This window comes from Pseudochaenichthys georgianus, chromosome 21 (genome assembly GCF_902827115.2).
Source record: "Pseudochaenichthys georgianus chromosome 21, fPseGeo1.2, whole genome shotgun sequence".
NCBI lineage: Eukaryota > Metazoa > Chordata > Actinopteri > Perciformes > Channichthyidae > Pseudochaenichthys > Pseudochaenichthys georgianus.
Window position 1 is genome coordinate 12,789,575 of NC_047523.1, and position 15,821 is coordinate 12,805,395.

Sequence of the window (15,821 nt, forward strand, 5' to 3'; positions counted from 1 at the left end):
GCATCTACAGTAAGAGGCAGGGAGGCAGTGGATGTCAACAAAATCAGGCAAACAGTTGTGTGGAGAGGACAGACTGGTATGTCTTATAATAATAATACCAAGAAATATTTTTATAGAGCAGCTTTCATATCAATCAGAAAATGTAGCTCAAAGTGCTTTTCAAGAGAATCAAGTAAGAAACACAGGTAATAAAAAACAACTCAGGTAACAAAAACTGTTATGAAATCCACAATATGTAGTATGAGAAACTTGACGTATATCCAGTAATAACTATCAAAGACAAAGGTACTGATTATTTTAATTGGTGGCAAAAAGACATGGCATGGAAAATAATGGAAACAAAACTTGCCAAAACAGTCAGGAAATAAATCCTTTTATATCTCACATCCTAAATGTACCATACCACATTTTAGTGCAAAGGAGAAATGGACAATCTAAATAATGGTGTGAACCACAAGTGAAAAAGCTCTTACCCTTTTATACTCCCACCAGCATGAACACATGTTATTATTAAAATGTCAAATGTCTACAAAATGGCCGCAGTCTGAACTACCAGATAGCAGAAGAGATTAAAAGTCTGACACATTTGCCCCAGTATTTTAATAGGAAAGTGTAATTGTGTTGCCAGTGTATCTGGAACATGTTACAGAGATTATGTTCGTATATTGTAATGTGACTACTACAGTTCACGCATCCCATCATTCCCCTTTGTATTTTATATTCTGTAGAGTCTCCATTGATTGTTACTCATCAATGTGACACACTGCTCTTTCTCTGTCTCTCTGTAACATGCTCAGGCTTCCTTAGGGACCTCAGGTGGCTTAGCCTGTCTAATCAATAGTCAATCATGTCAAGCAGATAGTCACCAAACACACACACCATGTACTGCATCCTGATCCTTCTCTGTTTTAATCTTGCGCATTCGGCCACCTTGAGAAAAAGCGCTTCCACACCACTTGTGTGTGGCTGTTTTGAGCACTTTGAGTAAAGAATATATCAAGTGACCAGTGACGTCATTGTAGAAATTAGAGGGAACGTTTTTGAATGTGTCTTTGAGTTGGAAACTATAATAACAAAGACCAAACAGCATATTAGCAGAAAGGCTAGAGTGAGTGTGATTTATATCGTCCTCCTCCCTTTGGATGTCAGATCAAGTCATGACAGGCGTAAGAGCATGCATCCTCAGGTTGGTGCTCATGATGACAAATACAATGTCAAACAAATAGTTATAAGGGAGCAATGCTAGTTTGCGACTTGCCATTTCCTTTCTGCCAGAAAAAGGCGCTACGAGGACACAGGCCCTTATTGTAGCAAATGAGGAAGAGACATCCCGGTTTTCGTGAGTCATACGAGATCATGTTTATAAACCGAAACAACAGTCTTTACCAATGTTCATAATATGTTATTATCTATAACAGGACAACAGGAAAGACTGAGGCCATGGTGTTGTTGATGCAAAATAGATTCAGAGAGCAATGCAAATTTGGGGAGGAGGGAAAGGCACATGTTAACTCCTTGTCACAACAGCTTCTTCCCATTCTTTCCCGAGCCATCTCCTCTTCAGTGTTCATCTTGAAATAGACGGTTAATCCCTACATTGTTGAGAGTAATAGGTCACAGTAATTATCCTGTCCTCTTAGACTCCTATGATTGCCTCTCAGCCATTTTATTATCTGATTGTGTCTCACTTCCTGTCAAACTGATACTTATATGGCTGATGAGAGATGAAATGTAAGGAATAAGGCTGTGTCGCTTTTAATAGATGTTTTATTTTATCATTATTTGGGCTAGCTTATCTTTCATTTCGCTTTAAAACACCGCCATGTTTAGGTCTTTAAGTGGCAGTTAATGACACATGACTAGGGGTGTAATGGTATACGTACCCGTGCCGAAATTATTCGGTACGGGCCCTTCGGTTCCGAAGTGTACCGAACGAATATAACGTTAAATGTAAAAAATTGAGAACGTGAACAACTTTTTGGAAGCAATCTCAGGTGCTGCGTTGCAGCATTCAGAGTAATTTCCTCACATTGGGTTCAACGCATCATAGAGCGACCAAGTCATTTAATTGGACGAGAGGCATACTATGAGAGCTGGTCACAGGGATGCGTTCAAATGTAATCAGTAATTTGAGGAAATGGCGAATGCAGATAAAGTTGAGCTCAAAAATCCTCCAGCATCATTGAAGTCTCCGGTTTGGGAACATTTTGGTTTCGCAGTTACGTAGAAGGATGACAGACAAAGACAGGTGGACCAAACCAAAGCTTTTTGTCGGCATTGTTCAACTGAAATTGGTTACACGGCTGGCAATACATCAAACTTGCACACTCATTTGAAAAGGCATCACCCGAACGTGAATATCACCGGTACCAAAAGAAAAATGACTGAAGTGCAAAGCCAACTCCCACTAGCATTTAAGCCTCCACCCCTCGCAAAAAGTTCAGACCGAGCCAAAGCTATTACAAACGCCAAATATCCTTATGTTGCCATGTTAGCAAAGCGCTACCTGGCTGTATCTGCTACCTCTGTCCCTAGCGAGAGGGTGTTCTCCACAGCAGGAGACATTGGTAGTGCCAGCAGATCTGCCCTTTCGGCAAGCAATGCGTACAAGTTACTTTTTCTTTAAAAAAACATGAAAATACAATGACAAGCAAGTCATAATGTCAAACTGGCTGCTTAGGTACTAGTACAGTAGCCTACAGTTAAAATACAGATTCTTTCAGTTCATCGAAATGCTGCACCTTAATGTATATTTTTATTATATTTTGTATTTATTTGAGTGAATATTCACAGTTTAATAATAATTAAAAACCCAAAACTAATAGTTTATGTTTTGTGAGTACTAGTACAGTAAAGTTCAAATACAGATTATTTCAGTTCATCGAAATGCTGCACCTTAATGTTTATTTTATTATATTTTGTATTTATTTGATTGAATACATTATTCACAGTTTAATAATAATTAAAAAAACCCAAAAATATTTTATGTTTTGTGATAATTTTTTATGCTGTACCGAAAACGTACCGAACCGAACCGTGACCTAAAAACCGAGGTACGTACCGAACCGAAATGTTTGTGAACCGTTACACCCCTACACATGACACATGTTTTAGTTCTTAAATGTGTGTATTTTTTAGGCCAATACAAGTTCATATAAAAGACAATGAGGAATTGTAAAATATGTCAGTATAGAATTCCCAAAAACCTGTGGAATCATACATCTTCAGGTCCACGTGAATCACAGGTAGTTTTATTTATATTTACACCTGGGAACAACTTCCCTTTCCCAACCACTTATCAATAACATCTCATTCATAACACATATTTGCAAAAAAACTAAAAGGTATACAGTACAATAAAATGCACTTAATACAATGTTGTAAATATTATAACAAAATGAAGAAAATGCTCCAATAGACTAAAGTGAATTGCCGTTCCCAATCCAATAAATGGCGACTGACCAAACTTTTGAATACCTTCGCCCCCCATCGGTATTGGCCCTCTGTCCAATTCTTGTGAATGTGATATCTTAGAATCACTTGGACGGAATTTAAAATGTTATATATATTTCATAAATGTTGTCTCGATAATCTCAACAATTATACCATGAATCTTTTATGGAACACTCTCTTTAGCTTCTTTATCAGTAGCGCTGAATGAAAGTGAAAACAAAGTCATTTTTGAGACGTGCTCAAGCTATTACGTTTTTCCTCTGGAATGGTACACTGAGACCTCCATCAAGTCGAATGAAGCATTCTCATCGCTCCTTGGATGGTTCCATTTCCCTCGTTTTAGTAATTACATCGACATTAGTGTATTCATGAGTTTCAGGATAAAATCTCTATCCAAGTTTATGGGACCCAAGGTGTCATTCAAATAGAAAACAATTTTCTTACCAACACCATCTTGAACATAGCAAGAAGGCCATATCTCGAAGTGATGATGAAACACAATTAAAGGTCCCCTATTATACTGTTTTTCATCAATATATTATAGGTCTCAGATATATACAAACATTTCTCTGAAGTGTTTTGCTCCAAATACCAAACAGATCTGTTTCGACCCTGTTTCAAAAGTGCTGATTCTCTGTCTGTTACTTTAGATGAAAATAAGGAGCCCCTCCCCACGCCCCTCTGAGAGATATTTGGTTTAAAAACACACAATGGGGCTCTAGGAGGAGATTCAGGTGATAAAATGGGGGGAGGGGTTACCTTGGTTGGTGATTGGCTAATGGTTACACAAGCCACAAAATCGTTATGACATCATAAAGTGGCCAAAATCTGATCAGCTCATTTTCAGACAGGTTTTTATATAAATGGATCCCGACAAAAAGTGAGCGAATCTTTTTTCCTGAAACTTTCAGAATCTCTTTACACAGAGGGGACACATGGTTATGTATAACAGACTTGGAAAAGTGGACTTTTACGAACTTGCGACTTTTACGAACTTGCCCAAATCGCAGCAGGAAAGGAGAGTTAATTGCCTTTCATAGTTGAAACGGAGCAAGCTGTAGCCAAACAAAGTTTGTAATCGACTATACATAGTTTGCTTGGAGTCTTCAAACTAATGAACGCCAATGTAATATGCAGTCTCAGCCAGTTTTTTTGCTGTAACAGAGAAAGTGGGGTGCAACAAAAAAACTAAACAATCAAGGTTAATTCATCTTTTGTGTGAGACGGTATTTATAGGGTTGTTACACTTATCTTTCAAATGTTTGTGTGATACACCAATTAGATTTACTTTAGTTAGTATTTAGTTTTTCCTACACCAAGAAATGTATTAGTCCTAATAGCTTGTTCACACTGGACTTTTCACCTTGCGTACGAGATACTGTAAGTCAGGAAACCAAATACTGTCATGTCTGAGTTCACAACATCATCCAGATAAATACACAGCTTAGTAGGGCTGCACGATATTGAAAAAAACTGACATTGCGATTTTTTCCCCCCTGCGATATATATTGCGTTTTTTTTAACTATATTTAACCGGATTAAGGTATTGTCCTCCTGTGTCTCGCTCATTTGTTACCGGTGTTTTGATGGTCTGCAAACTAGCGGGGCGGGGCCTGTGATCTGATCAAGAATGATTGTGATTGGTGGTTTGCTGTGCATGCAGAGCCTGCATGTCACTCACTCAAGTACCCCTGACATGAGAGCCGCGCAAGTTTTCCTTTTGTAGAATGCACCAAAATAATTGTAACATGACGTGTTTGAGTTAATTCACCTACTTAAGTACTGCGCCTGTTTTTCAGGTCTCAGGCTCGAAAATGACATTCCCAGAACAAATGACCATACCTTCCCTTCTAAAAGGGTTACATTAATAATCTTTTCTCTCAAAGTAATGATAAACCTGTGAGTTGGATGTAGAAAAGTCAGAATCAATATAGATGTTTTTTATTTTAAAGAAAATTCAGATTGAACATAGTAAAAAACTGTAAATTAGAGTGTCCGTCCAAGAAATATGTTTTACTTATAGTGAAAACTAACCTTGAATGATGGGATGATAGACTAAAAGCTTTAGGAATCCAAAGTACAACATAATAAGTACCCTGTATCAAGATTGATGCAAAACAAGTAACATTTGACCTTTTTGGAGAGATTTAGCACAAAAAAAACACTTCTGGGGTCATTTGGGTAGATTTTCCATATCTCTGGCCCCCCTTGGTCGATTTTGACGAATGAAATCTCTTTATAACCGCTAGAGCCAATGGAATCGAGGGGAAGTTCTACACACACCAACACATGAACAAATAAGAAGTGAGAGTGACGCGTAGCCAAAACTGGAAGCTGCATACACTCTGGTGGCTACCATTAGCAGCTGACTTTTGTGCTCCGATCTTTATATAAAAATGGAATTATGGATTATAAACAATTGCTTCAAAGCCACAGATACATTATTAACCTATGGATCAACCGATTCAGCCGCGTTTTTTCTCGTTGTAATGCCATTGAACACGTCTTTTGATCAGATTGACAGCTACGGTGAGATGCTCACCCGTAAAAGCTCCGTCAAGGTACGTGTTGTGATGTCTGTGTTTGCTTCCCCTGTCGCGAGATCGGATCGCTTAGTGATGATACTATACTTAAATAATCTGTGGAGTCTCAGCTTTAATCGGATATATTGTATGTACAGTTTCGATAAGTAATAAGGGTATCTTTATTTTGAATTCTGTGCTAAAGTGCGTTAGCATTTTTAAAAAAAATAATAAAACCGCACGTCCCTGCGGTGTGAATATCGCGCATGCGTACGCGGTTATCGCCATGACACGATATATAGTTCAGCCCTACAGCTTAGTGAATTTCACAAGGCTAGACACACTGTCTCTAGCAAGTCACAAGTCGGCAGTTGGTAAATGAACCCAAAAAGAACATGATCTAATTGTAATATAAATACTTAATTGATACATTGACATGTTTGTCCACAAGATGGCAAGCAAACATTTTGAAATTGTTGTTTTTGAATTGAGATCTGATCAACAAGGGCTAGCCTTAGCTAACATTGTAGCTTCTCCGTCAACATTCAAAATAACATGATATAAGTATTAATAAAGCAGCGACTTGTAATCATAATTCAATCAGGAGAGACGGTTTTGATGTAAGAATACATATGTATGGCCATGAATACATGAATGAATGTAATGGTGTTTTGGCGATTAGGCCCCGTAGTGCAGGAGTATCATTCGGGAGGGGAACACTCCGATCCGATGAAACCCCCCCGAGGTCTAGACACTGGTGGTGGTGAATGGATAGTTGGGTTCGATCTGAAGAGGAGTGGCTTAGCTTGACCCTGGATTGGGGTGGACGAGGGTTGCGTTGAGTCACCTGAAATGACAGCTGACAGAGGGGGGAGAGCAAATTTAAAAGGGTTAGCGGAGCGCTATGATAGGCTTGTGAGAATAGAGCGAAGTCATTGGTTAAGCTGGGGAGTGACGCCCCCGATCACAAATTGAGAGGAGAGAGAATAGTAACGTAGCATAGTAAATGAATGAGTAAAGAAGGTCTTCCTGGTTGAACTTGCACTGAGCCCCATTAGTCTCTATGCAAATATGACAATCTGTAGAGTTCTGGGTGCCATTGCCCACAACGACCGCAGATGTTTTGTTTTTTTCATTCACATCAGTGACGACCGGAGAAGGATCCCAATGCTGCATTGGCTTTTGCTAGACCGTGTTATGTGAAAGGCGTCACTTGCTTTTGCGTTGAATGAATGTGCGTCATTCGAGTCACCACATGAAACATTCTAATCTCATTCAAGTCTGTCTTGGACATCTCAATGGGGTTAGGTTGAACACCCTTTTTATAATTTTTTTTTGTTCTGTCTGTACGTGTGTTTGCTGTACCCTTCATGTCAATGTGGTCTAATTGGGGCAAGCCTAAGCTTCACACTGTTTGGACAACCCCGCTGTTTAAATTAACTCCCTCCTTGCTGTGTTCACCCTGCAAGCTTTCTACTCCCTAATTTATTCCACTAAATGTCATACTGTGGCATGCTGTGTGTACGTCTGTTTAGGTCTTTGTCTATCGTGGATTTACCCACAAACATTTACAAAAGCTTGCAAGAGACAGCTGGGTACACAAAAGATAAGGTGGATGAACAGTGACAAATGGACCATATTTCATATTTTCAAGTGTGTATTGTACATAGCAAAACTTAAGTCAGGCAGATGGACAGATTGTTGTTATTTTACGCAGTAGACCATGTTTCGGATTATTATTTCAGCCTTTTGCTGAATAAGATGTTTGGTTGGTGATGACCAACAAAAGGCACAAATGCTGTTTCTGGTAAACAACATAATAGATGTATGGAAATGTGCTGGTCTGTATAACATCTAATCTTAGGGATATTGATCTTTACATTGAACATTGTCCTAAAGCCAAAATCGGTCATTGAGTTATTGTCCAAATACCTCCAAAACTAGTGAAAACTGCTTTGAGACAGTTTAATATCACACAGTTTGGTGTATCATAGTGCATTCCATGTTAGGCTATTTGTCCATTGCTTTGAGGTCTATATAATAAAATATGTTTGACAGTATTTTATTTGTACCTTTGCTACCTCACAATTTTCTAACATATTGATTATACATACCTGATATAAAACATTTGAATCTCTGAGTCTGAACTCAAGTGAATCAAATCAGATTATTAGAAGCTTCTATATGAAGAGAATGATGGACCAATTTTCAAAAAAACTTGCCTTTTTACCCATATCGCCACTGCACCTAAAGCACACCACAGTCCCTGCACCCAAAACTCAGTGTTTTCCACCTGCCATTCCACTTGTGGCATTACAATAGGGCCTAAAGGGAGAGCTCCCTCAGCAGCAATAAGGCCACTCCATCATCCTGCTGTGGACAGATTCTCAAACTGGTGTCATCACTGCTGACGTTTTTGTCGCTGGCAGCTTTTCAGCATTCCTTTTTTATTTTCCACACACACACATACCATGCCTCCTCTTCCTGTCTCTCTGCATCATTTTCTCTCCTCTGACTCGTGGTTTCCCTCACGTTCTTTGCTTCCTGCTCACACACAGAAGCCCCAGCAGTGCGTACGTGACATACCACTGGAGCTGTGGCGTAAATCAGCTGTCAATCTGATGTCAGTGTGGGACACTTACATTTAATGTTGGACAGCAGGACATGCCAATTAATGGCCCAGACCCCTGCACTGATGGATGGGTAATAGGAGCCAACACGTAGAAATCAGGCCAAGAGAGGGGAGCTGTAAAGGGGTTGTAGGCTGAGAAATGTTAGAAACTAACTATGATATTGCTCAAAAGTACAAGGAGCACATTTTTATTTGAGCTAAAAAATAAATATAATGGCTGTAACGGTTTATTTATTCATGCAAACCGTCACACTATGGGGGTCATGACCCAGGGCACGCAGCCGCACGCAGAATACACCCTTTTTATAGTGATACATGTAATGCAGAACCAAATTTCACATGTGTAGTTTCCCCAAGACTTGTATGAAAGGCAAACTATGGGTAGGGGAAAATACATGGTGAAGCTGGGAGTCCTGTCTGCTGGTTTCAGGTCAGCTACACACACATTCAATGGCATCACCCACATGTGCTAATCTTGATCTCCTCTGCTTTTCAGCAGCCTTTAGATGAGAACTTTTCATCACTATTTTAATTAGATTTCATAGCCTATTGTGGCCCTGTTGCATTTAGTTAATCAAAATCGACAGTAAAATGTTACTTCTTCTCCCCATAAAGAAGATTTTTTCCATCTGAAACTTGGACTTCTGTCTCTTTAAAATAAATAAATAGAAATGTGTGTTTATGCATTTATTTCCCACCGTTCTGAATGATGACTTCTTAATTGGGTATGAACTGAACCGCGACTTATTTTGCACCATTACATCCCTACATATTCAAGTGCATTTCTAGTGATGTATAGTATAGTATTTGTTTATTTGACCCCGAGGGGAAAATGGGTTGCAGCACATCACAGAGGCATTTAAAAAGATAAAACATACGTCACTGACAACAACATAGACACAGATTAAAAAGAACGGACATAAAAAAAACAGATATTGGCAGACATGACAAGGGGCCTAGGCCCTCATTTGCGATGGGGGGGGCGGGGGGCCAGTGCCTCATACCCATCATTGATTAATTGATTCAGGAGTTTGATGGCTTGTGGGACGAAAGACAGCCTAGATCTGTTATTTTTAAACAGAGGGGCACGATATCTCCGCCCGGATGGCAACAGTTCAAAACAAGAGGCGAGTGGGTGCCTCAGGTCACTCACAATATTGTGTGCCAGTTTTAAAACTCTGTCCTTGTATAAACGTTCTATACTAGAAAATGAGATTCCTGTCAATTTACTGGACAATATTATGGCCCTCCTAACTGACTTTTTCTGTGCCTCAGTGGCTTTGCCGAACCAGCATATGATGCCGAAGGAGAGCACACTTTCCATAACAGCATGATAAAACATCTTAACCATTCTGTTGCCGACATTAAAAGACAATCATTTACGTAAAAAGAACATTCTTTGTTGAGACTTAGCATTTACTTTCTCAGACCATACATCCCATCTGAGCTTGTGGTCAAGCACGACACCAAGATACTTGTACTCAGTGACACATTGTATAGGCTCCCTATTTAAAAGAGTAGGGTTGGGGGATTGTGCTATTCTAAAATCAATTTCCATCTCCTTTGTTTTTGAGGTGTTTAGAAGCAGGTTTGACTTCTCACACCAGTTGATAAAGAAGTCAAGAACAGACCCATGCTCCTCTTCCTCATCAAATAGGAGGCTGACCAGGGCCGTTGGGAAAAGTTCTAATGCAGGAGTTGGTGTATAAAATGAATAAAAGAGAGGATAAGACACATACCCTATCCAGGTAGTTATCATATCGGAAAGTGCCTATTCTAACCTGCTGAGTTCTACAGCTGAGGAAGTCAACGATCCAGGTGATCAGACCAGATTCAAGTGAGAATTCTTCAGTTAAAATATTTGCTAAAATACTAGGCTTGATGGTGTTAAAAGCCGGTGAGAAATCGGCAAATAGGATCTTTACATGGGCTTTTGGCTTCTCGTGTGAAAAGTAAATGGAGATGTGGGACGCAATTAAACTATTGGATGCATGGGTGAATGCGTTAAACCCAAGTACATGTTTTCTGGAATGACTTTGTGGTGGCCCTGGGGAATTAAGCAATATTCACTTAAAATATATTTACGCAAACATGTAATCCGAAATCTAGAAATGTTCTGCATTAAAGCCACAGATACTGCATTTCAAAGAAAAAAGCTGCTGCAGTTCAAATGAACAGCCTTTAACAAAATATACGGTATTGAAATATATCCTGTCTGATGTGCTGTATTAGAGAATATTAAAACTGAAATGTCAAGTGGATTTAGACAGATCAAACCAAGTTAAACCAACAATGTGTTTCCCAAACCGCCAAAGGGGTTGAAGACATGGATGTCTTGAATTTGTATGCAGAGCCAAGGAAAAGTAAGAGTGCTGTCAGAAGAAATGTAACCAGGAGGGATGGGCCAATTCAGTGACAGAGGAGTGGGTACCATATGGATGGTTCGAGGTGATGGAAGGAAGGCCAGGAGGGTCATGATAAAGAGGAGGGGGAAATATACGAAGGGGTGGAGAGGGCACGCATGACTAGAAGGGATTTGGCCGTGGAAAGTCAACTCCAATGACAGATATCATAAATAAGATGTAGGCTAATGTGGATGTAGACGTCATCTACACAAGGTGACGTATCTTCAAAATGTAATTGTGAATATAAAATAAAGGCCAGACAAGGTGAAACAGGCATTACAAATGAAAATCAGCTAAAAAAGCACACAGTTTTATACTTTTGTTAAGATATTTTTATATTCCTTGAAACGACTAATTACTTCTAATGATGCAATTTGTGAGAAGTCAAACAATTTGAAACACTATATTTTACTTAATGTCTTTTAAAATAGTGGATCATATTACATTCTTGCTTTTCTTCCAATCCCCCCTCCTTTACAAATGTTTAATATCTGGCTTTTTCATCTCACTGTCATTTGCTTTTATTGTTTCTTGTCTCTAATCCAGGAGGATTTTCGGAATAAGGTTCAAGATTACGTCAAGCACTACGCCAGATGATAGAAGCACCGGCTACCTACACCAGCCTGCACCAACCAACCAAACTGCTCTACCTTGCCTCTGCTTGCCTCGGCCAACTCGCCCAACGTGAATCGACAGCTGACTCTTACCGCTCCCCCTCCTCTCGACAACATGCCCTGCTGCTCACCAGATTGCAATAAACTCCAACCTGCAGGAGCGAAAATAAAAATAAAAAAGATGCGTAAAGACTTGTATACAGAAGAAAATTATGCTTTGATTTGTACTAATCGATTGAGCGTTACAATGACCACAATATCTGTTCATTGTGACAAGATCGCCGAATGACGCCGCCTCCCTGAGGTGTCCCTGAGCCTGTCGGAAACGAGCCATGGCAACGACCGGCAAGGGATGTGATGTATCACCGGCACATAAAAATAAAGGCAGTCACGTTCAGCTGTTTAAGACTAATCAAAAGAAGGAATATTTGTTATCAGTTTCTCCGTTCCAGTGCCTGCTATGTTTGTGTCGCTAAAGAGAAAATGCATGAGAGTTCACAAACATATAAATACGCACAGTGTCACATCATGTAGTAAAAGCTTAACACATACATCCAAGTACTTAATACACTTATTCACACACACTCGAGTCGGAAAGACCCACTAGACAGCATGTGAATGACCACATCGTCCCATTTTGTTGTCATTCTTCTTGCATGTACACACACACAACGCTCACATACATGCTTTCTTTTTTGTGTTTTCAGCTCAAGTGGGATAAAGTAAGACTACTAGAACCACAGCCAAATGTATTGTACTGTTTTCAGCTTCTGCTCTCCTCATTGTCCTTTTTTGCCTTTTCCTCCCCCTGCTTCTCTTTTTCACACATACACACTCACATGTACCTGGGAGGGACATGACTTGTCGCTCTGTATTTAAATGTGGTTTAGAAATGAAACAATGACTATGAGTTTATAGGACTGATGTGATTTAATTTTACATTTATACCCAATAAACAGTGTAGGAATTGTGTCTTTTTGTACACAAGTCCCCAAGTTTATTGGACACATTGTAATGTTATATGTGACAAACAATGTGAAAGGGATTGGTCGTTGATGAACCTACAGGGAAGTATCACCTGCACCTGCAGCTCCTCTCAGCGTACTAGTAAAACTAAGCTAATTGTTTTGCTATCTAGCGCAAAGTTTGACTGTTTTTGTTCACTGTCACTGGTCTCATAGTGTCGTTTTTGGCTGTTTTCAGCAAAAAAGCTCCAACAATCCTACAGTACAACAGCAGAAAAAGACTGTTGGTGACTAAAAGGTGGTGAAGCAATTAGCAGCTAAAGAGCCAGATATCATTAGTTTGGTCCACAAGTCTGACGTATGTCGTTCACCCAACATGTATGTGAACACCTTTTTAAAGAAATAGTTCTTGTTTAAAGTCAGCACTTTTACCTCACAGTTATTGTTTCATATAATTGTCAACATGCTGCAGTACAGAATAAAATACATTACTGTCCTAAGAAGTATTGACTGCACAGAAGTTAGCCCTGGGAGACCAAAGCTAATGTGTAGAGTGTCTTTACTTAACGACAGTAGGCCTACCCATTCTGTCCTTCTCTTTGTCCATCTGTATCAAATTATTTCCCCAAAAATCTAAACTGCATTATCAATGTTGACAATGTGGACCTGTAGTCAACTGCAAAGGTTCATGAGGAGAGTAAGAATGGGAGCGAGCTAGCAAGCAGACTGGTAACATGCTATCGATTGAGTTTACAAGCTAACTAGCTAGCTCACAAGTGAGTGTTTTGTTACTCGGTGCGAAGGGCTTTGTTATTATTTGTTATCGGGTATGTGTACTACAATGTGGAGAAATTAAAGGTGTTGCCCTTGTAGTACAGGTTTAGAGGAGGGAAAGTACACACTGTAGCCAGTTAGCCTGTTTACGCATGGAATAGCTTACTTGCTACAAAGCTTGTTAGCTTGCGTAGTTTCTGCTATTCCACTGCCATTGTGGATTTCTGGCCATACAACTTGTGTAAGAGAAAGAAAGTGACCGTCACTCAGTTAGCCAGTGAGTGTTTGTTAGTGTGTGTTTTGCTCGGCCCTGGCTAGCATTGTGCCTCCAGTTTCAGTCATATCTCAGAACATCAACACTGTTCTTCTCACTCTATTCAGCTTTGTGTTCACACGTCTGCATGAGGCAAAATCTATGTTATCTGGCAGTGGTGCATTTTACTAAGGATGTCAGAAATGTACTTGTTTAAGATTGAAATGTTATGTCAGAGGTGTGTGTGTGTATAAAGATTGAAATAATGTTTGTTGAGCGTGTGTGAGTGGGCAGTTAATGACGTATGAGGTGATGAAATGATGTGAGTTGTTAGCATGCTGTCCCCCTGTCTTGGTCCTCTTTTCTTTTGGTTTTTCTGGCCCTAGATTCAACATCTCAAATTATCAGTTATCTAAGTTAAACAGAAGAACAGATGATACTGGCTAAAATAAAGGGCCTGAAAACATGACAAACACCAGGAGGACCATTGAAAGCAAATGTGAATGTGGGCGTTCAGTGTTATCTTCCATCATGGTGTTGGTCTATTAAAACGTTGAAGGCTAATGTAACAGTCTATCAATAAGAAGCCATCCTGTGAAATCAATATAAAAATGAATCTTGTGGTAGTAGTTGCCTACTGGGTATGGAAGCCCAACTGTGCTTAATCTTAGCCTTACTACTCTGATATGTCATATGTTCTTTATTTTGACAGTTAGTGTTTTTTCCCCAGAATGCTATCGGGAGATGCGTCTGCTTGGGCTAACCCAATCTTTGGGCCATGGGAGAAGATTAAGAATCTGTTGTCTCAACCTATACTTTCTCAGATTGTATATCATTTTTTTAAGATATATTAAAGAGAATATAGATAAAACAAATGTGTCTTTAATGTTTTTGTATGTGTTTCTTTCACTTAAGTCATTTTAAAACTGGCAGTAAATGGTTTCAAATGCTCTAATTCTCTTCCTAAAGCCCAAAGCAACATCTTCTAATTGCTTGTTTTGTTTGACCAAGTGTCCCTAAAGATATCCTGCAGGATTATACAGGATGAAGGACATCCGCTTCATGTGGACATTATGGATCCTAAACACCTCGGTCATCCCTTGACTTTTCATCTAGCGCTTTTGAAGTGAATGTGGCTTTGTGCGAAATATCTCAACAACTAGCTTTGATTGTCCTGAAATTTGATACACAGATTAAAACGTCAGTTTTCTTTGGCAGGTTTAAACCACATTTTATTATCAGCAGGCAGAGATGGAGTTATCATATGATCAAAGCTCCATTCTTGATGACAGCTGAAGCCTCTTCACGACATCGATGCAAATGGACTCGACTGAAGAAGACCATGGGATGTAGCAAAAGTTCCAGAAGAAATCCAGTAAGTGGACCATGAGTTAGGATTATTTTGTCAAATGCCCCTTATTTCCCTGCTCTTCACCAATCTTGACGTGAGGTATTCTCAACCAGGAGAGGGTTACATCCGCATGCACTCAATGTGATAGCTGTCAGACACAGTGGCGAGAGGGCCCTGACGGCTAGTTTTTTTTTAAATATTTTTTTGTTGTTACATTTTTCATTAGTTTTACCAAAAAATAACTTGATTTAATTTTATTTAAAATAATATTTCCAAATAAATAAATAAATCCTTCCAATCTGCCTGTTCAGTTTCTGTTGGAATGTGAAGGGTTCAATGCCGTCTCTGCGAGTTATGTGAAGACGGGAGGGCTTGTTGGTCCCTCTCTACATTCACAGAGGGCCCAAACTCAATGAGAGAGTAATCTCAAATGACAGTACAATTGACCAATCATATCTTCCCTCTAAATGGGCGGGCTTTATTTTCGCGGAGTTTATGACAAGTTCCGCCCGCTGTGAGGTCTATGCAAGTCAAGTGGTGCAGTGACCCGTCCTAAAACCCGGAAGTAAGCTTCGCTCGGATTCCCTCGACAGAAAGCAACGGGATTTCTCCATAGGATTTTGGAAAATAGCTCGAAATAAGGTCTGTGGAAAACGAACCTGTTAGATAAATGCACGTTTTGTTCAGCCGGATAATATCCACATGTCTACCCTACTTTTATTATTTTCGAATCATAAATCTAAACGATAGATTTATGATCAATAGATTTATAATTAGCATAAGTTCATTCATGATGGCTCACTTCGGTGATAGTGATGACATCGTTGCGAATTTATTAACCGAGTCATTTCC

General features: G+C 39.5%; 1 protein-coding gene across 3 annotated transcripts in view; it reads left to right on the forward strand.

Annotated features, from left to right (window-relative positions):
• The window catches only part of ube2f (ubiquitin-conjugating enzyme E2F (putative)), a 103,413-nt gene extending 91,390 nt beyond the window's left edge, over nucleotides 1-12,023 (forward strand). For all 3 annotated transcript variants that reach the window (XM_034110077.1, XM_034110078.2, XM_071206989.1), the window contains one exon: nucleotides 11,559-12,023. In XM_034110077.1, coding sequence (XP_033965968.1) covers nucleotides 11,559-11,609 — 51 coding nt within the window. In that variant the 3' untranslated portion in view covers nucleotides 11,610-12,023. The remainder of the gene's footprint in view (nucleotides 1-11,558) is intronic.
• Nucleotides 12,024-15,821: the final 3,798 nt, after the last annotated feature.